General features: G+C 46.7%; 1 protein-coding gene across 2 annotated transcripts; it reads right to left on the bottom strand.

The window, feature by feature from the left end:
* LOC144150207 (uncharacterized) lies at positions 1-22,039 on the bottom strand. Of its 2 annotated transcripts, XM_077682054.1 has the most exons (6): positions 21,902-22,039; positions 21,551-21,675; positions 17,442-17,574; positions 2,808-2,953; positions 1,911-2,043; positions 1-1,368 (listed from the first exon to the last, which is right to left on the bottom strand). In XM_077682054.1, the coding sequence occupies exons 2-6, from the start codon at positions 21,660-21,662 to the stop codon at positions 1,110-1,112; spliced, it is 783 nt and encodes a 260-aa protein (XP_077538180.1). In that variant the 5' UTR covers positions 21,663-21,675; positions 21,902-22,039; the 3' UTR covers positions 1-1,109. The 2 variants fall into 2 exon arrangements, with proteins under 2 accessions (XP_077538180.1, XP_077538181.1); XM_077682055.1 differs by lacking the exons at positions 17,442-17,574; positions 21,551-21,675; positions 21,902-22,039 and adding an exon at positions 16,239-16,474.
* Positions 22,040-22,691: the final 652 nt, after the last annotated feature.

The following is a 22,691-nucleotide window of genomic DNA, read 5'->3' as shown; positions in this document are numbered from 1 at the left end:
TGAAAACATCTCCGACATTTTGCGTCCACGTAAGCTCGAGGTTCACAACTCTTAGAAGGGAGAAGGCGAAGCTGGCTAGAATATTCATCCCATTTCATTACATTTGAAGACTACACGCATGTGGGCACACTTGAAGAATCTGCTTCTGCAAACGAACGAAATAAATACACGACTCTAGTTGCCTTTATTTCAATGGCTATGTACACAGATTGCACCCCCACGTTGTGTCCGCAGTCGTTTCAAGTTCTCCGTGTTAAAAAGAGGAGGAGGAAAATGCGAAGAGGGCTGTTCAAAAATGCGTTCGCAGTTTTGTGCTCCTAACTCGCCCTTGCGGGTCAGAACACAAGCGTTGTCGTGCACATGGGCAGCGCATTTAAGAGCCCCCTTGTATTTCGCCACGTGTATGAGCCGCCACTCAAAGAAGCGTCATGTCATAAAATACAGCATTGCGCCTTTTAACCAAACATTTGGAGCTCACTTTAAACGCACACTTGCGTGCCTGCAGATTTGTGTTCGTAATTTTGCCGTGCGCGCGCCAAACTGCAAGAAGGAGTGAACAAGGGTGTACTAAATGTTGGTGGTAGGACGAACAGTAGGAGCATCATTGTAAAAATGTGCTAGTTTTTATGTTACGCATATACCAACAATACTGGTCTGAAACAGGGCGCACACCCGTTCTTTAGGCTGCTGCGCACCTTCATTGTACGAGTTTCTTGCGTTTATCACACCCATGCGGCGCATATTGACCAAAACTGATTATTCCGTGTTGGCTTTACCGGTGGGCGCCTGCGTTCTCCGCATAGAAAGCCTTGAATACCCTAACTTTAATGGTATATCTTGTCGACTCACACAATCACTCAGCGGCCACTTCCGGACTTTCATTGGCGGTAATGGTTGCGTTGGCGAAGAGTTAACTGGCATCCCCCCTCTTCGATAGGAAATATGGTATGTCACGTGATCCCTACCCACTCGAGGAGCCGATTGGGGAATGGACTTGCCTTAACGGTTAGCCCTTCGCACGGACAACGGGGTAGCGCACAATCAACGGCGTGGCTGTAACACACGACTTCCAACTGAGAGAGGACGATCTGGGAAAAGTCACTGGCACTTCAGTTCTTTCGGCCTATCGTTGAGGACACCTGAAGCATCAGCTCGACGAAGTTGGGAATTTTCTTGTCATTGCGGCTCAGCTGAGGCAACTTCGGCAGAGTCCTGCACCCTTCGGAACCCTTTGTGTAGCGGCCGCAGACGAGGTTCAACGTTTCTCCAAACACCTGCTCGACGACTCCGATCATGATTTCCTTTGCTCCGACCTTCTCACAGGGCGCTAGAGCAGTGGCCAAGCACCCTAGCATGTCGTGGTAGTGGCTGCAGAGAGCAAGGGCAACAAAAAAGTAAGGCAGCTATCGACATGGTCTCGCGATATTGCAACTTGAAAGGTGTATAGGAAACTGATGCTTGAGTGCTCTCTTCTTCAGAGCGTTGACAAACGCTATGTATGAGCGGTCTCACTGGGTCAGCCTACTGTTAGGCTAGCACATGTGATGTGTGTTTGTGTTGAGAACTATTGGAAATCCCGCCTCTAGTGTACCCTATAAAATGTGGTGTTAGCCTATTAGCCTGCAGCAGGTAAGGCGTTAATTAAAAGTGTACGTTTTGAGGTCTTCAAACACTAGTTTTCAACCACGTTTGCAATCACGACCGAAGCTGAACGCTTTCCTGTCAGCCGGGTGCGGTAAATTTTCTTAGGCAATTTTGTTTTTGTTGTTTTTAATTTTGTTTACTAATTTTGGCGCTTGATGCGATGTGCCAGAACACAAGGTATTATGGGAAACTACAAAATTAAAATGTGGGTTGTTCCGATAGGCTCAGAAACACTTAGCAGAAAGAATGGCAGATAATAGGCTCACCAGCATGCATAGTGGATGACTTCTTTGGGCGGAGTTTTAAGCACAGCGCGTTCCAAGGCCGTCTGGTAGCCGTTGACACACTTGTGCAGCTTGTCTCCAACAGAGTTCATGCACCCGATGGCTTTCTCGTATTCTGGTACGGCGGAAAATGAGGTACAAAAAAAAGTGATTGTCTTATTTAAACATGCCTATATTTCTCACTCACTCACTCACTCACTCACTCACTCACTCACTCACTCACTCACTCACTCACTCACTCACTCACTCACTCACTCACTCACTCACTCACTCACTCACTCACTCACTCACTCACTCACTCACTCACTCACTCACTCACTCTCTGCAAGCAGAGCCCTTTCCTGGTGTTGTCAGGTGAAATGGGAGATTAAATATAAAATAATTCGCAGAAATAAAATCCGAGGAGCGACGCAGCTTCTAATGATTTCAAACAATGTTGAAGGCTCTAACGCAGGCTTGCTGAGGGTTTCAAAAGCCCGCCAAGGCAATTTTTAACATATGCGTTAATGTTGAGCGAAAAAAGTCGGCTTAGCTGCCATGATTATATGTGCACACGATATAAACGGAAACATACTTTGGTAAAACAAAGAAAAAGAACCAAAGGTGACGATCGCCGATGAATGTTTTATATGGGTTCACTTCAGCCTAAAATAAACCGGTCTTAAAAAGAAAGCTAGAATTTGACGGCTAAATTTTGGTTTTCAACAACAAGTTTAAGAAAACGCACATAAGTTATAACACATGTTTAGACAACCCAGAGTCGAAAATTGAGGCCGCATGCCACCATGAAAAGCGTAACAAATTGCTGCTGCGGGCAAGTTGTTTCAGAGCTGAAACCATGCTGTGTTTGGTAGCGAGAAAAAAAAAAAGCCTCCGTACTTTTATGCGCGTCCGAACCAATGACGCAGGTTGCCTCGATGCTTTCTTCCAACGCCTTCACTGCCACCAGTGCTGCGGCTTGGGGCAGACCAATGACGCATTCTCTTATAAACTTCAGCGTACACGGTATTTGTTTTTTGTCCTTCCTGAAAACAGAAAAAAAGACAGAACATTGTAACCAATAGCACTATGACTTCAGCGTGAGCTCTTTGCCAACCGCCGTTAATAATTGGGAACTGAGTGTTACATCACAGGCCTGCGACCAAAGGTCCTACCATGCTGTTCCAGATTACCCGCTGTTTCGGAGGCAGGATAAACATAGCATCTATGGGAGTGATGGTTAAAGCATCTAAAGCCAATACCTTTTGCAGGAAAGTTCGCAAGGGGCGTTCAATATGTCAAACTTCCTGGACAGCCAGATTCTGACATCATCCTTGGCGGCGATTTTGAATTCCGCCTACTGTACAAACGCGCTCCTCACTGCTTGGCGAAAAGCACCAATTCAACACCGTGGTGGGCTGGGCACTGCCTAACGCAATCAAAAACGTGCCGAACGAGGGTTATTCGCGAAAATAATTGGTACAGATGTTGCCGTGGAACCTTCTTAAACAGGAATTTTTGGACTTGAAAAAAGGGAAACACGCGGAATTGCAGGGACTCGAACCCAGGCCGTTAAAACAGGAATCGAATACTCTTCCTGAGAGCAACGAAAATGAAACGGCGGACCTTTTTTAGCAGAACTTTGGTGAGAAGAATGTCCGGAGTATTCAAAGCGACCCAGTAGCTGGCGCTGCGTGTTTTCACTTCTGTATCGTATACGAAACGCAATGATGCTTCCGCGCATCTTTCAGATAAGAGGCACTCGGAGCAGATATTGTAATTTTTATAAGGATAAGCATTTTCAAAAAGATCCTCAATCTCTCCCCCCCACTAGTGGCTTCGTATCCTAATAGCAGTCGCAAGTGTTGTTACTCGCAACACGCGTTGCTTGTTAAGGTATGAAATGCCATCAGCGGCATGAAGCTTACGTCGAATTTGTAGGAGTGGGTGTGCACTGTCACTAGCCGTGATCGCATTAAAACTATACATCGCAAAGCGACTTGCAGGATAGTTGAAACTTTGCTGTTCAGCGTTGCAGATTTTATAGGCTTACCTAACTTCTATTTGAATGATTTTGGTCCAGTACGACAAGTGATCAAGAGCAATAAAGGATTCTTTCTATTTCAGCTACGCATACGTCGCAAATGAGAAGCAACGAAGTCAAGCAGTACAAGGAACGGAATTGCGTGATGAGAGCGTGAACGTACTGTTAGTGGCGTTGGCGAAAAACGAGTACTATTATTGGACCACGAGTTTCACGTGTCCTGAACTGTATTAACGGAAAGCTCATTGGTTTCGTAAAGAGCAGCAGATTAGTGGAACTTGCGAAACTTCTTCCTTAAAAGACTCTCTACACTTTGATATGGGAACAGGGTATTTGAGACGATAACATTGCGAGAGAGAAAAAAAGAACATAAAGGGGGTTTCGGGTACGCTAAAGAAGACCTAAATGTTAACATTAAAAAGGCTAAAAATTGAGGCAACGACTGGTCTCCTGGATTTACGGATGAAGCCTTTGATTTGATGCTTGCCGGTAACTTGCGCACGGAGAGGGGGCGTACCGTTTCTTATGAAACTGCTACTCTATGATTTTATGTAAGTATGCGCAGCAGATGTTGTATGTATAGTACAGGCAAGGTGGTGTAAGCAGGTACTAGGTTAACAACTTGAATATTTTGATCTTTTTTACGCCATAAAAGCACTCCTGCTGATCCGGAGTCCTACAGGAACCAGAATAGCGTACCTAATATGCATAATTTCGAAACGTTTGCCCACCTTGATACCATACATGTGCTCGAAAACGTGTTTGAATAAGCATTAGCGTGACACACTACGTACAATTTATGTCTGATGTTATGCCATATGTTTTATAAGAGCGCTACGTTTGACGCTTTCCTTATTACCGGACATAATGCTTCAAACCTCTCTTGTGTTTGCGTTATTGGTCACTCGGGATCGCCGGAGCGCAATAAAACTTTCACTTCAAATAAGCAGACCTCCCGGTGAACGCGAAATCCTGAGTGCTAAATTGTGAAACGTATATGCGACTATTGTGTGCGGTGCCGTATATGTCGGAGCAGCTGTTGATGTTGACGGTTTCGAGTCCATCACGAATGGAACACGAATGGAAATTCCTCTGGACATCAAACTGCCGTATCCAGGCAAGAAAGGACGAGTACAGCCGAGTGCATGTCATCCCCAGCGTCTACAACCTTAGCGTCATTCACTGAACCGAGTGCTCTTGCAGCTCTGCGATCCGATGATAAATTGCCTGTTACTGACCACGCCCCGTGAGCTTAAATCCCTGCTTAACGAAACCCGAGCAACTCATAAGTCGTTCATTCACTTTATTGCCCGCAGTCTTCAGAACATTTTGACGACATCATCGACTTGTTTACAACTGTAGATCATTGTTTCTGTGTCGTGTGTTTTTCAGAAACATGGCTAATTTCCACCGATGCAAATTTATATGGTATTCCCCGTTATAACTCTGAATTTAGCTTCCGCGAAAACAGTCGCTATGGCGGCTCTGCAATATTCATCCTTGAAAAATACTCATACATTTGCCGCAAGGACATTTCATTCCATTGCGCTAACGTCGAGTCTGTGTGGTTATAATTCGATCAATCTTTTCTGGAAACAAATAACCAAAGTACAATAGTCGGCACAATATATAGATAACCATCGTCCAACTACAGCGATTTCTGATTAAAACTTCAAGAGATTTTAGACAAGCTAACCAGCGAAAACAAAAACATTTTGCTATTTGGTGATTTCAATATTGATACCACCGATCCAACTAGGTGTGGTTGTTCTAGCTATATAAACTGCTACACAGGTCATGGTCTTGAGTCACTTATAACGCTACGGACAAGATGTTGGCAAACCGGCTCACAAACTATAATGGACCACGCACTGTCTAATTTAACATCCGAATATTCTGCAGGTGTTGTTAGTGTTTCAATAACTGATCCTGATCCTACGTTTCTACTTTCGAAGTCGATCAGATCAGACCAGGCGGACAAGCAGATTAAGTATTCTTTCGATAACGGGAAGTTTATAGAGGCTATTGCCAACACTGAATGGCAACCCCTTCTTTCCGAGTTAGGCCCAATCATTATCTTCGGAAAGTTCACTACTCTAATACAAAGTTCGTACAAAGTTGCAACTTCTACCACTCATACCAAGCGCTGGTACTCTGCACCAAGAAATCTATGGATAACCAACCAGTATCAATAAAAGACACAACATGCATAAGAAATTAAAGCGTCAGCCCTCAACCTAACCCTAAGGACACGTTTCACTAATTATTCTAGCATGCTTAACAAGCTCTTAAAAGAAGCGAAGAAGGCTTATTTCGAAAAGGAAATCCTAAAATGTCACGGCGATAGTAGCAAAACTTGGGAACTAGTCAAAATTTTTCTTAATCAGCCTACATCAAAGCACTCTGTATCAAAAATTACTACACAGGCCGGTACGCTGACTGACTCAACTGACATCGCCAATGAATTTATGCGATATTTTATTGGTAATGACGTGAGGTCCTCATCAACCTCTGGTACGGCATATACGGGCCCCTCTTCACTCGTACACTCGTTTTACCCTTTCCCGACTGACGCGAAGGAAGTTATCACTACTATTTTAAACCTAAAAATGACGGGGCCTGGACTTGATGGAATACACCCCCTAAAATGAAGCTTGTAGCCCATTATATTGCACCCGCTTTATCTCACATAATAAACAGGTTATTTAAATTTGGCACATTTCCAGAGGCCCTGAAGCTCGGTAGGGTAACTCCAGTCTTCAAAAAAGGAAATCCTGAAATAGTCTCGAACTGTCGTTCGATTTGTGTACTGCCGTTGTTTAGCAAGATAGTGGAAAAATTATTTGTAACTCGGTTGTTAAGGTATCTCCCTAAAATTTAACATTCTAACAACGCATCAGTATGGCTTCCGCCCAGGATATTCCATTGAGCTAGCTTTAATATCTCTTACCGACAATATAAAACGCCGAATTGATGCAGGTGACAATGTTGGAGCAGTGTTCATGATTTCGCAAAAGCGTTCGATACCATTTGTCATAATAAACTTTGCCAAAAACTTGAAAATATTGGAATCCTTGGCCCCGCCTTATCATTACTGCGCAGCTACCTAACTAACCGATCTCAAGTCGTCATAATTAATGATTCCCGTTAATAAAGGTGTCCCTCAGGGTTCTATTCTGGGCCAATGTTATTTTTAATATATATAAACGACCTGGCAGAATGTCTACGTTTTAGCAACTGCTTGCTATATGCTGACGATACAACCATCTATGCTTACAATAATTCAACAAACGTAATAGTTCATCAATTAAATTATGATCTAAGCAAGCTATCCAACTGGTGCGCAGAAAACAAACATTTTATAAATTCTACAAAGACCCATTTTGTAATATTTCACTCGCAGCTGCGCACAATTGAACTAACATAGCCGTTACTGTTACAAAACCTAGTCATTCATCCTTCATCAGATGTGATGTTCCTAGGATTTCTGCTAGACCAACACCTAAAATTCAACCTGAACACTAAAATGCTACCTAAAAAATCGGATTATGGCTTTTGGTACTTATCAAATCACGTCACTATTTTCCGCTTTACATTACGATCTTTCTTTATCACGCTTTCATTCATAGCCATGTGCAATACTGCGTGTCTACATGCGGTAACACATACGCCACTCATCTTGCGCATGTGCAACATTTACAAACCCAAGCGTTGCAGCTCATTACGTTTAGTCCTTTCATGGCTCACGCGAAACCGATATTTCAAAGCTTAAATATTTTGCCTGTGATAAATATTTTCCGGCAAAATTTAACCACAGTGATTTACCGTGCTCGTGTCCATGAAATATTTGTTGACAACCTAACAGCCACTGCTCTGCTTAATTACAATAACACGGGGTTTTCCGAAAATAACAATGTTTTACTACCCAAAGCCGAAACAAACTATAGTTAATTTACGGCTTACTTTATGGGCATTTCAATATAGAACCGCCTCCCAAACCATATAAAATCCTCTCGCACGTCAACACAGTTCGGTAAAAGGGTGAAGCAATATATAGTTACACTCTTATTACAGATGGATGGATAACATCACAGGATTCCCCAAATATCATGTTTTCTAAGTTTCTGAGTGATTTGCATTGCCTCCTTATGCTTGTTTGTATGCAATTTTTTGTCTCAGCTTTGAGTTTTCAGCTAACTTTTCAATTAAGCTCTCGGTATGCTGATGACTGTATTGTTCAAAACTTTATGACATATTATTCTTGTACCATGTCCAAACTAATTTGTCTAAGAAGTGTTTGTTTTCGTACTAATCAGGTTACTTTATCCAGTAATGTATAATTGTCGCTGCTTTCAAATGTAACAATGTTTGATATCTCTCCATGGGAGGTCCCCCGGACAGTTCTTTAGAACTTCGGGAGCTCCTCCTGTATTGTGTTTGCGTTTGAACAATAAACAATAAACAACCAATCGCCAATACACCGCACGAATGAATTTCGTACAGCAAGTGTCGCTTTAAGGATACTGTGTTATTTATGCGGTGATGGCGTGGTGCCTACACTGGCACGTTCCTAGTGGCGGCCAAATGGCCTCGTTATTTTTTAAAACATTTCAAACATTTCATTTCCTCAAACGTACGAAGAGACAGGTTGGGACTAATGCTACAAAAGCCTATAGAGGCCCCAGCCTCTTTGCTTCAGTGCGTAAAGTGCTATAGCAGTATGATTAGACTGAATAAAAAAAATTGCGCAACAAACATTTGTAGAGAAAGAAAAAAATTAAAGCCGTTCCACTCAACGTGAAAGCTGTCGTAAATGCAGAGCAGTGATTCGTCATAACGGCCGGTGGCACCGTTATCCGCTTACTGCTACTACCCATCACGCTCTTCGCCTCCCTGTCTCACTTCTATCTTGATGAATTGAACGGAGGTTTGTCCAAAGCAATTCAAATTTCCCGCCTTCGCAGTGCTCGCGCGCCCCCTGCTTGGAACGAACAGCGCGAGTGGTTCTCGCACGTGCCGGCACCTTACTGCGCAGTCCACAACGCGTTGTTTTTGGCGGTCCCAGGACGGCCACCAGGGGGCCAATCGGAGTAAGACGTGCCTCGCATGGGCTCCGCACCAAATCCTTTCTTGGTGGCGTAGTTTGCTCTTACCCTCGAATTTCGGTGTGTGTGAAATCTCCTAGCACACCCCGCCGAAGATCTATCAAGCCTCAACTGCCTCACCCCAGCGGTTGCACCGTGGGAACGCTGCAATGTCTACATCGACGCGGCGCCTGGGCTAAGCCTAACGCCTGTTCGATTTCATCGACTCCCCCCCTGCGACGCTGTCGGCTTGTCGGGACAGCCAAGGCCCGGTTCCTCCCGATGACTATGGACGCCGTCACAGTGCAAGGTGAGGACATCTCGCCTACGGACATTACTCCCGAAAAGGGCTGGTTGGAATGCTACCGGCGCCGCGGCAATCGGGCCCTGGAATCCTTTCGTGAATCTACCCCTTCTAACAACCAGGTCAACACGCCTGCTGGTCGCGCTCTCTCACGCACGCTCCCACGCCTGCCTCCTCTCCCCCGAGAGCACATCAAGATTATTTTTCGGCCCCACGGTGGCATGAACGTTGCCCGAACGGGCTCCGCCAACCTTCGAGACGCCATTCTTACCGCTGCTAATATCTCTGCGGCCGAAGCATCGACAGACATCTTCCGCCTCAACTCCGAAAAGAACATTCTCGTGCTGAGTACGCCCAGTATAACCAGGGCAGGCCAGTACAATGCTATCACGGCAATTCACATCGACTCGCAGGACTTCCAGCTGTCTCCTTATGTCGCCACCCCCGAAGGTACCTCTAAAGGAGTCATACACGGCATACCCGCCTACGATACGCCGGAAGCAATCACAGCCAGTATCGTCACACCAGCCAACCCCAAAGCCCTCCAGGCGCGCCGCATGGGCACAACCAGCACCGCCATAATCGTCTTCGACGGCTACAAGGTACCTCCATACATTTATTACCGTGGTGCCGAATACAGGTGCTACATCCATCGTCAGAAGATGGAGGCATGCCTCGCCTGTGGTGACAAGGGACACCGCGCCGACGTTTGCCCACGTCCCAACCCCACGCGCTGCAGGAGGTGTGGGGACCATCTCGTCGACTCCTCCCACACGTGTGAACCAAAATGCGCCCTGTGCGGCGGCGCACATCCTCTGGGAGATCGTTCGTGCAAGCAACGCTTCAAGGCGACACCTCCCCGTGGAAAGACCACCAGCCTCCACAAACAATGGCGAGAAGATAGCGCTGCACTGTCATCACCCCAAGAAGTCACTACCAAGTCTCCACCTACTTCCCATGAACAGCACCCAACTGCCTCCCAAGAGCGACGTGCCTCTTCAGCTTCTGCAGCAGCCACACCACGAGACACCACCCAAGAGAAGAAAAAGGCATCGTCCCGACCTTCCAAGTGGGTAAACTGGGCAGCAGCGGCGGCCTCCAACTCATCTTCCCCATCGAATGAATTAGTTGAGTTAAAGCAGTTACTTAATCAGGTTCTCGAAGAAAATGAGAAACTCAGAGCCGAGATCAAACAGCTCAAAACATCTCCCCCACCATCCAGCGAATCCGATGACTCAGCAGTCATGGACAGTGATAACCCGCCTTCTTTTCACTCAACCCCTCCTAACCCTCCCCAAATTGGTTCTTCTACACCCTACATCACCAAGCAAGATTTAGAGAATTCTATTCAAAAAATCACAGAAACTATCACCTCCAAGCTCGCTACAGAATATGAACCGTTCTTCAACCTTGTGACGAAACTGACCTCCCAGGTAACTGCATTGGAAGAGCGGTTATTGACAGTAGAGTCACGCCCTAGCACCAAAAAAGCTTCCAAGCCTTACGACAGGCCGTCCACCTCCCAAATTACTGATCATGGCAACTGCTAGTTATACCATTTGGCAGTGGAATTGTCGTGGGTACCGACGTAAGCGCGGCAACTTGCAACAAACCATTGATAATCGAATTCTAGGTCCACCCCCAGATGTATTGTGCCTTCAGGAGACAGGTGTCGTGGCCAAACTATCGGGATATAAATCCTTCCCCGACTCACATCCCATTCCTACAGAAACAACTATTTTGGTTCATCGCAATATCCCTGCTGTACAACACACTCTCGAAAGCGAGATAGACCACGTTTTTGTGGAAATCATACCCCCCAGAAAAGACGCCCTCAGTCTCTTTATTCTCAACGTTTACAGCAGCCCTCGCTTTCATAGGCATCGTTTTCATTCTCTCTTCAAAAAGGCTGCTCTTGTTTCACGGAAAAACCCAATCGTCATAACAGGTGACTTTAATGCACACCATCCAGCGTGGGGCTACAGAAAGAGCACTATCAAAGGCCGATCATTATGGGAAGCAGCACAACAAGAACAACTTACCCTCCTCACAGATCCCGCATACCCAACCAGGCTGGGCAACAGTGTTAGCGTAGACACTACCCCAGACCTAACCTTCAGCAGATATGTCAACCCCCAAGCCCAGTGGGTAAACACGCAACAGGATCTAGGCAGTGACCACAAAATACTGCACATCAAAGTCCCCCTTAAGCACATGTCCCGGCAGGTGAAATCTGCCACCATCGTTGATTGGGACGCCTTTAGACATGCCGAACAATCTCCTCGTCTCACTAAGGACACTCTTTCCGAGTGGGAGGACGGTCTGCTCAATCGCGTTAAATCGGCCACACGTGAATTAGAAATCGATGCGGACTTTCCCCAGCCAGATTCACGCCTCGCTCATATGTGGCAAGCTAAAACTAGCATGCAAAAACGCCTCTCCCAACAGAAACACAACCGTAACCTCCGAAGAAGGATCGCTCGGCTCAATCAAGAAATAGAAAATTACTCTTTTAAACTTGTGGCTCAAAACTGGGAGGCCACATGCGAGTTTATTGACGCCAATTTCAATTCGAAAAAAACTTGGAACATCCTCCGTCATCTAATTGATCCCAGTACCACTAAAACAGCTCAATCCCAATCCATACAATACCTAATTCACAATTTTGAAGGATCAGAGCAGGACCTTCTGAACTACATCACTAAGAAATATGTCCAACAGAGTCCACCCATTCAACACCCCTCATACAGAGGCAACTCGAACGACGAATTGGATGCCCCCATAACTGAGGCCGAGGTAAATGCGGCCATACAGCGGCTGAACTCCAGATCGGCCCCCGGACCAGATCTGATAACAAATAAAATGTTGCGTAACCTAGACGATTTATCAGTGGAGGATGTCACACGACTCTTCAACGAATGCTGGGAGTCTGGTTCTATCCCGGAACGGTGGCGTACTGCCAAAACGATCCTAATTCCTAAACCCGGCAAACCACCACACGTAGATCACCTTCGCCCCATATCATTGACATCGTGTTTGGGTAAACTCTTCGAACATGTTATCCTTTCCAGATTAACTAGTTTTGCCGAACGGACACATCTCTTTCCGCCCTCCATGTTTGGCTTTCGCCCTAACTTGTCCACCCAGGATGTTATGCTCCAACTCCAGCACCATATTATTGACCCGGCCTTTGCCCCTGTGCGGACAACCAAGGCTATCCTCGGCTTGGACCTTACACGAGCATTCGACACCATCTCCCATTCGGCGATTCTCGCGGGTATAATGAACTCACATTTGGGAGAGCGGACTTACAACTATATTCGTTCTTTTCTATCGGACAGAACGCTCACTCTGCACCTGGGTCCCATTAAAACGTCCTCAATCAGTTTGGGAAGCACTGGCACTCCCCAGGGCTCGGTCCTGTCACCCTTTCTTTTCAATATCGCTATGAAAGACCTTCCTCCTTTACTATCGACCCTACCGGACCTCCACCATTCCCTTTATGCAGATGACATCACTCTTTGGATCTCCAAGGGTTCGGACGGACACATTCAGGACACCCTTCAAACAGCTACCCAAATGATCGAAACATACACATCTAGCCGCGGCCTCTCCTGTTCTCCACAAAAGTCCGAGTTTTTCCTCTTTCGGCCCAACTCACATGACCCCCCCAACATCTCGATTACCACCCAATCTGGCAACATCATACCTACCGTCGACGCCATCAGGGTCCTTGGTTTGCGCCTCCATAGCAAGGGACACAACCTAGACACTATCCGAGAACTTGAACGTGGGGTATACCAAACTACGAGACTAATATCTCGAATAGCTTCAAAGCACAAGGGTGTCAAGGAGGGCAACCTCCTTCGACTCATACAAGCCTTTGTCCTGTCCCGAATAGCGTACTCGACCCCCTTCCTAACCATGAAGCTAAGTGAACGAATAAAAATTGACGGCTTGATACGCAAATGTTTTAGGGTAGCCCTCGGACTCCCTCCAAAAACCTCCAACGACCGCCTCCTTGCGCTGGGTGTCCACAACTCCCTTGACGAGATTGTTGAGGCGCAACGCACCGCCCAATTAGAAAGACTCACTAAGAGTCACACCGGTCGGCACTTGCTAGCTTCCTTAGGCCTTTCACCACCCACCTCCAACCATCAGCAATTGGTAGACATTCCCCCTTCCATCCGCCAGAGGCTCCGAATCAAACCTCTTCCGCGAAATATGCATCCCGTACACAATGAGGATCGCAGACTGGCTCGCGCGAGAGCCCTTGAAAAAGCGTACCCTCCAGGCTCCCCCACGCTATACACAGATGCAGCAACCTATCCTACCAGAGCGGCTGCTGTAGCCACAGTGGTTGACTCGAAACAAGTCCAGCTCACTTCCGCCTCCTTATCTACGACATCCCCCACGGCGGGAGAAGAGATCGCCATCGCGTTGGCTATGACCCACAGTCCCCACCTTCAAACAACTATAATCAGTGACTCTAAATCAGCCATCCTAAATTTCCTTTACGCAAGAGTTTCCCCAGCAACTTTATCAGTCCTGCTGAAGGCACAGAACATTCGATCGCGTTCTTTCACTCTCGTCTGGGCTCCCGCCCATACCGCGCTACCTGGAAACTCAGCGGCCCACGAAGCTGCTCGAGCTTTGGTCTACCGAGGGCTCGATGGCGCCGCCAATGATAGTGAGATATTCACTCTACGGGACAGGCTGCACACATACGGGGACATCCTCACCCATTACCGCTTGGAGCGTGCCATTTTTCCACCTCCTCACCCATCTCTATCCCGATCCTTGGCGGTCATATATCGGCAGCTCCAGACCCGCTCCTTCCCCACCCCTGCCATCATGTCAGCGATCTTTCCCGACACCTACATAGACGAATGTCCATATTGTTCGGTCCATCACGCATCGTTATCCCATATCATATGGGCCTGTGATAGCATCCCACTATCTAGGCACCGATCCCATCCCATTCTCCTTACTATCACCAGCGAGGCGCGCTGGGAGGCCGCCCTGCGTGACCCAAACCCCCAAATTCAAGAAGACCTGGCCCGCTTGGCCGAAGGCACCGGACCCCTGCCGAAAATGGGCCCTGCTGCCCGACGGACGACGGAGAAGACGTCGCCGGCCTAATCGCCCCAGCTGTGGCCAAATAAAGTTCAGTCTGTCTGTCTGGCGGTCCCATCTCCCCGCGAGGGGAACTCGAGTAAATGCGTCGCATAGGGGGTGGGCGTATTCGTTAACGTTTAGCGTTTGGGGAGTGGGTGGTAGTGAATGCGTTGTATCAGCAGCTTCTTGACGTAGTTTGAATGAGTCAAGGATATAAGGCGCGTTCGTAGCCTCCCATTCTATGTCGGCTTTGTGGCGCCGTGGGTAGAGCACCATGTACATTGCGTTCCGCCCGCAGGGTCGAGGGATTGAAAACAAGGCGCCGGATAGTATTTTTTTATATAGTGTAGGGTTGAGGGGGGCGGACAACGACGGTGCGGACTACGACGGACGTAAATGCGGGTGACATCGTGAGTTACTGAAATGCTCTGCATTTAAAACATATAATGGAAGCACTAAAATCCAATTTTCATTTCAGAATATTCTTCCTCTTTCGAATACTATGCCTGAAAGGCTTGGTCAATGACGGTCGTTCTCTTACATATGCCCTGCTAGAGGGCGCATGCGCTGCTAATCGCCTAATTTATACTTCTGTGACTACCATGCTCAAATTTCTCCCTTAGTACTCAATACGTGTATCAGAAACCCGTTTCCAAATCGAAGGACGCAACCCTTTTGCTCCGCTCACCTGTAGTCAGGGGTTCTTACTTGCATCTAAATCTTTAGGACCTCAATTACAAACCCGCACAGCACAAAATTTAAGTTACTTTCTATTCACCTCGATTTATTTGTTTGCAACAAAGATTACCGCTAAAACATGCTCTAATTACGAGCATTTATTGGCCTGGTTTTCTTCCCTTTGCGAAGTCGGCCATTTTTGGTGCGATACATCGTTTAGTTTGAGGGCCATAGATGCCGGATTTTTTAATAGTATAGTTAGCTGTTGCTTTCTCACTAATACTGAGTATGCGCCAGATAACTGAAATTGACTTGGCGTTCCCGTGTCGAAAAACCTACGGATTGGAGCGCAAGAGAAGTAGTTTAGTGAATCATTTCACCTAATCGCCCAATTCCCGTCCGCCCCCCCCCCTCTCCAGTGGAAGATTTCCATCACGAAATCATTGCCCAGCTCTCGTGCAATTCCACCCTAAGCGGACTAGTAGAGACGAAGTTTTGTTTGTTATCTGATTGCATCACCACGATCTTAAATTCTCTTGAATATTTTCTTGATCTCATCAAGCCCAAACACACAAAAACGCCTTTAAAGGATCGTGGTCTCAAAACAAGAGGCGCATATTACGTCGGCGAGCACGCGTGTTCGAACATGATACGTTGACCTGCCAAAACAACTCACTAAACGTGCTTAGGTAGCTTCGTTTAGTTTACTACAGTGGAACCCCGATAATACGACTTTGAAGAGACCGCGAGAAAGCGTCGTATGACCGGGGTGTCGGACGACCGGGGGGCGGGCAAATGCCGGCCTGATAGATGGTCTCACGTGACACCTGGGCGAAGAACTTATTTAAACTTCAAAAGTTACCGCCTTCTTGGCGTGATCTTTGCGAACCTTTAGCTAAAATCCCAAGTTAAAAAAAGCGCCAATGTTGTGCCCACTCTCCTTCATGCGTCCGAGCTGCCCCCCAGCACCGCACTTTGCCCGAGTGAGATAAGGCCAATGTGGTCGAGCAAATTTAAAGGGGGAATGGCGAGCTTGAAACTGTCAAGGCCAAGGAAAACGAACGATAGTACAACACGGAGATGAAAAAATATCAATACCGTACATGGTGGAGACACCCTTTGAGCGGTCCCGTGCCGTCGCAATTGGGTGAAAGTGCTCAACACATAGCTTCTTCAACGTGAAATAGATACGATGATTCAAACTTCCCGAGTAAGCCATGTTGCGGCGAAAATTATAGCGCGGGTCTTGCTGTAGTGACTTGCTGAGGCGGCCAGCGATTGATCCAAAATGGCGGTGCCAACGTATACGTGTCTCCACCCTTGGGGCGTACGTGTGTGAATTAAGGCACTCTACAAAAGAAAGAAACGTAGTGACAACGCGGCTTTGAATATACAGTGCATTCGCACTTAAAAACGTTGATAAGCACAGAGCAGAGATACAGGGAGAGAGGGCGTCGTGAAAGGAACTTCGGTGGAACGGGCGGTGAAAGCGGGTGTTCTTGTATCGCCGTGGGGTTGCGTCTAATGTGTTATCGCTTTCGTCGGCGGCTCGACGGGAGCTTCAAATTCGCGGTCCGCCTGCCACCTGGACTTCGACATCTCGCGGTTGGTGCATTGGTGTACGGCTGCCGCGCGGGGCCGTCGCAGGCCAACTTTCTCTTGCTCACGAGTACCCGCCTGCTTGCTTGCGCCTGTTCAGCAAGTGTTCCGGCCCGCCTGCAGACCATTGCACGTCAAGCAGTGTCAAACGGGGGTTACGATTAAAGAACGTCGGGACGAGGCGGTGAAGCGGTGTAAAATATGGTAAAACGCCCTTTATTCCGCGGCAGGGTCCGTCGTATAACCGTAACATCAGCACCGGAGCGTCATATCATCAGGAGTTTTAATGGATTGTTTCTATGAAGAGTTAGTCGGTACTGAGGAAATTCGTTCTCAAAATCGTATTGTTGTAAGTCTGGGGGCCGTATCAGCAGGGTTCCACTGTACCGGAATTTAATGCTGATGAACAGCACTAATGATCACCGCTGTTTTGTTGTCCCTTCAATTTGTGTCCCGTCTCCTCTGCGCTGTTATTATTTATATGATCACTGTAAACCAACTAGACCAATTTGTCATCATTCTACAGCTCTAATCCATCGACAATGAAAGTATCGGATGTGAGAAACTAAGTTCTCTATGGACAAACTAAATTAAGTTTCCGGCAGGAATAGCCTGCTAACAGTTCCCTTGAGCAGCTGAAACTATTACCCCTTATGCTTACATCCGGTCTTGAGAAAAATATAGCCTTCATACACCGCCTTACTTACGCGCATCCATCAGCGAACACCTGTCCGAAATCGTGCAGGTGCGCGCCCTTTCCGTAGGGCACGTAGTCATCGCCGCAGGCCCGCAGTGTCTCAATTTTACAACCAGGTTTAAGCTGCGCCTGGACGTGTGCACCTGCAAGAAAGCAAAGAGGTTGTTCAAGTAGACGCGTCACAAAGTTTTCTTCCGTGGGGAAAAAGTAAGAAAACGTGAAAGACAAAACCATCTACCCAAATCGGATGACACTTCGCAAGTTCATACCAGGGTCAGTAGTCATACGTCTGCACTCTGGTGCACACTCTCCAAGGAGGCTTTCAAAGAAGTCTGTGAAATTTATTTACGGTCCTCAACTCTTCACCTTTCCCTTTATGAACAATATTTGCGGGAGTTTACTAAAAAAAAGTGTCCTCCAAACGCGTGTTTTTAGCGCCATAGGCGCAGAGTAACCCATGGAAACAGATCGCAATTTTAATGCTGTGGACAAACAGATCAGATCATTTGCCACTATATGAGGACCAGGGATCATGTTCTAAATGCCGAGGGGTGTTGCACTTTCGGTGCCATTATCTGTGATGCTACTATTAGCGAAGGAAATGCCTCGTCACAGGCATAGTGTACGAAACACCTGGATGGACGGCCTCATAACACGGTGATGATCGTTCTTTGAGCACTTAATATTCCACTTTTGTCACGAACATATAACTTTTTGGCCAGCACTACTTTCTCTCCAGCAGATCCCACCTTTGTTCAGATTTCTTCATTTCCTATTTAGGCTTCGCAATCCGCTACGGGTGGTTATTTTCATGAAGACTGGGGCACCAGCAGCTAGCCTGAGAGGATGCCCATGTACTTGTGTTTTGAATGCCTAGCTCTCGTTGTCATTTTTTGTGTAAATTAGTTTTCATTTTAAATGCGAAGACATTTATTGGCAATGACGGCGACAGAGCACACTCCGATGACGTTCGCCTGAGGCGCACAGGGTTGGCGGCTGCGATGCCCATTAAAGCGAAGCCTTCGATGCATCACTGGTGCCATCCATTGTTGCGCCCGAAATGCACTGCAGGGAAGCCAATTTACACAATTGGGTTTTACAAAAGCAAATCGGGAATCTAAAAAAAAACCTTGCCGCAGCTTACACTAGTGGTGCAACGGGAGAGAGGCGGAGAAACTGCAGCGATGGAGGGTCCTCTCCCTTCGTCGGAGATTCGGCTGTTTCACCTTACATGGATTTACGAACTTGGCGCCGAAGTTCCTCAATGGCAGGCAGGTCCGGATTGTTTTGTCCACAGGCTGTGTTTAAATGTTTCCCAAAGTGGACTGGCTTAACACGCGCTACAACCCGCGGCAACCGGCTTCGCGAGCTCGGGGTCAATAGCGCGTCAATAGCGCGTCTGTGTTCCCCACACCCGGCGGGAACGCATGTGAACTGGCGAGAAAAACAGCATGCGAGGATCACGCCACGGACGCTGGGCAGATTGTTCCCGAGGGAAGGGGTGGCAGACTCCTGGTTTTCCTCACGATGCACACGCTATCATGACCTCGGTATTTTTTAATATTTTTTTGCAAGCTCCTCAAGTGGACCGAGGCCACGCGCAAGCCTGGACGACGCCGCGAGTTCTTCACGAGGCGCACGTGAGCATGCGCACGGGTGGTTTCTGCTAATGCCCGACGCTAAAGCTTAAAAGCTTTAGTTATTCAGCTCTGTTAGAAATTTGTTTCCGTGGTCGGAACCGAACCTGGCTTCCTCATTAAGAAGCCGAAGTATATCCTATCGCACCATTGCGGCACGATCGAAGCAGTTTGGGTTTTGGGTTTTGACCTAAACTCAGGTTGCACCATAGGAAGATTCGCATTTCAATCATATTTTCCTTAATAAAGGAGCCTGTTTTCGTTATAGTGCATACATCGTAAAAACATATTACGCGAAGACATCGCGTTCATCACAAATCTCGGGCTTAGTCGCAGTTGTCCTTCAGCTTATGTAGCGGCAGTGTCGCGGGAGCCAGCACAGTGACTCTGCAACAAATACCCACGTTTAGTTGTAGTCCAGGTTGTAGGCTTAGCGTTGACATCAAAAGACTCGCCGTGAATGTAGCCGAAAGAAACGTTAGCCTTCTCATTTCGTAAGAAATGCGTGAGGGTCAGCTGCGAACTTCCCACAAATAAAAACCTGTCACTGAGATGGTGATTGTCTGGCCTATTAAGGAAAGCGAAGAAGGGAGGGGGCAATTTCAGGTACAAAAGCCGTCCGCAATATAGCAGCTCCAGCGGCAGGCGCGTGTTATCACCCCTGAGCATGGTGGTTTTTTCACAACCGTTATGGATAACCAGCGAAAGTTCGAACTTTTGCTGAAAGGTTTGCGGTTTCCATGTATTTTTAAGGTCAGGGTTTGGTGGAAGTAAATGCGAATCATTGATAGAGTCTTCAATTGCGGCACTGAAACGATCCCCCCGTAGGTTTTAGCTCAATCCGAGTTTAAAACAAATTAGACTATTTTGTCGTGTCGAGCGCAAGTTAAGCTCGCTGAAATGTATTCGCGCTAATAGCGGAGTTCTCGTTGAGGACTTGAAAACAGAAACATCGCTTTACTACAATCATGTTTCCATCTTGAGGGGGCGTGTGATATCAACAAATATTTGTGAAATGATTAACGTTGGCGGTTCGCCTTCACTGCAGTACGCAAATAAAGCGATTACCGGTGAAATGTTTTCCTTGCCTGTGACTGCTCTTCTTCTCTCTCCGGTTCATGTTCGGCCGTTTTGTGCAGTACACGGAAAGGTCTTCGTTCAGAATGACGAAGAGTAAAAGATATACTGAAGACTGATGTTGTGTACTAGAACCGCTGTGTTATGCGAGAAGTACTTTCTGACAAGAAATCTTTCTATTTTACTTGTTTTAATAACCATGGCCGCCATCGTCTTCAAGTCAAGCGATTCATTGCCAGAGTTTTGACGCCTCTAAGTAAAAGGGGCTATTCAGAAGCCTATTATTCTCCATTGCTTCATTTAAATTAGCTTTTATCTCATTTCTGCGGTTTGCGTATGCCCTGAACGTAATTGTTTTCTTCTTGCGTCGGTTTAAATGTTGTGTCTCATAAAAGTAAGCTAGAAGGCAGAATCTTTCACACCTGAGCTTTTTTTACAAAGAACAAAAAGTGTACAACTACAGGCCGATACACGATCTTGTTGTTAACTGTAATATTATCCGTATTTCACGCAGTCAGCGTTAATACTCGTATGAGCGCTCATACATCGCTTTTTAGGATGACAACTTCTCCCGAGGATTGTATCCGCCCCCTGTTGGTACTTACGTGCTGAGTGAGTGAAATACTTTATTAAGGACGAGAGGCCATGAGGCCCTGTGGGGAAGTGAGGATGGCTCAAATGGGACAAAATAGCGTTAGTGTATTTTCAGTGCACGCAGATGAGTGACCGTAAACGGCCACAACCTTTTCAGACGTTACAATAGAGGACTGTTGATCTTGAAGCACAATTAGGGTATGTATTAACACTAATATTGTGTAACCAGCGCTTTCTTGAATAAATTACTCTTCGATTTCTGTAAGTTTGATAATGCTATAGTTTTTTGTTTCGTTTTCTCCACTCTCGCCTTTGCGATGGGAGCGACAGCAGAATTGCTGCTATGTTTGTGGTGGGTTCTTCGGCCCCTTCTGAAAAGTGCTTCCTCTATTCTGCCTTTGAAAAGAACCCACAATGATTTTAACAATACTTACCAACAGTAGCTCCTGCGCCCATCCTGTCAAGGACGCCGGACTCTCGTGCTGTCCGCATCAGGGCGATATATATTATTGGTTGTGAATTGTTAACCACAGGGCACACAGCAATTCCAGGAGGGTTGAGTAAATAAATATAGAAAGAAATCGCCCGCAACTGTCTCTTACGAGAACCGCGTCGTCATCGTAGTCGTCAACGAATCGTTCAAGCTTACGAACGTTGCGCCACGTCGGAATCTAAATTGGCTCGCAATTTTTCACTTATATGGGAAATTAGCCTACCTCAATGCCCTTATTTGAGCTCTAATATTTCAAAACTTGTGCAGTATTTTACAGCACTTTAGCGTACAACATAGCTGTATTGAAAAGGGACTCACCTAAGAGAGCAGTAATCAGCACTACGAAGCTACGTTGACCCACAGCCATCTTGAAAGATCGTGTATCCTTCGAGCGAGCGGCACAGAGTGTCTGGGGGGTTCGGCCGCTCATGCCAATTTAACAGCTTTGCTCGATGGAGAGAAAGAAGACAATATTACGCCCACTACTAAAACTAAAAATACAAGCGAAAGATGCAGTAAGAGCGGGTGCCCGAGTCGGTTTCGCCTTGACACCCTAATCCTTGCAGTGCAAGCCGCACGCAATCACGTTCATATCACCTACACTTTGCGTGATAACGACGCAAATAAGAAAAAGAGAACGGGGACGAACCCTGAAAACAAGAAGCTTACCTGTTTGAGTGGTCCGCTCGTGATTCGACTTACGTCCTTTCTCCCTCCAATGTGGGGACGTCCGCGCCTCATTTTTCTGAACAGTGTTTTTGCAGTTCTGAGACAATTTCAAGTACGTCAATTTTACGAGACATTCTTAACAGGAGGAGTTGATTCGAACGTCCTGCCACTGCCTATCTAGCGTCTGTTTAGACTTTATTGAAACCGAGGACTGGGGAGAAGGAGTGCTGACGGGAAATGCGTACCGTGATGTATGTAAATGAACGTCACGTTTCTCTACGCGCGCCGTTCGGAAAGGCGGTCAAGGCGTCGACAAGGTTCAGGCAGTAAGTTCTAGACGCTCGTCGCTTCTGGTATTAGTACCTACGACGCTGGGGCAGCATTAACTACGTATGCCTGTTGGGGTGCTGTCGTGCTAGTTTGCCAATGCCATGTATTCAGGGTTCTCAAACGGTGTGCGATGACCCGACGGTTTCTCTTTCGTAAACAATTTAGCTACCAAACATTTCCAGCGTGTCATAACGGAAATACAAATTCCACCAGAAGAAAATTTCTTTGCACATAGAAATGACATTAACCAGGTTACTTGCTTAGGCAGCGTTAAGTTGCGGTTGTTATTACAGCCATCGATTTTTAATAAGCGATATAACCTCAAACAAAGGCTAAATCAAGTTGCTAGCAGTGAACTGACCGGGTGCTTTACTTGACGCATGCCATTTGGCTATAATCAGTTGGGGTAAAACCGCTGAGATCTAGCTTTTGAGCGTTTACCTTCGTGGTACCCATGGTC

The sequence above is a fragment of the Haemaphysalis longicornis genome, unplaced genomic scaffold, assembly GCF_048455015.1.
Source record: "Haemaphysalis longicornis isolate Haplotype H1 unplaced genomic scaffold, Haemaphysalis longicornis Haplotype H1 scaffold_8, whole genome shotgun sequence".
In the NCBI taxonomy this organism is placed as follows: domain Eukaryota; kingdom Metazoa; phylum Arthropoda; class Arachnida; order Ixodida; family Ixodidae; genus Haemaphysalis; species Haemaphysalis longicornis.
This window is presented reverse-complemented; position numbering and strand designations above follow the sequence as displayed.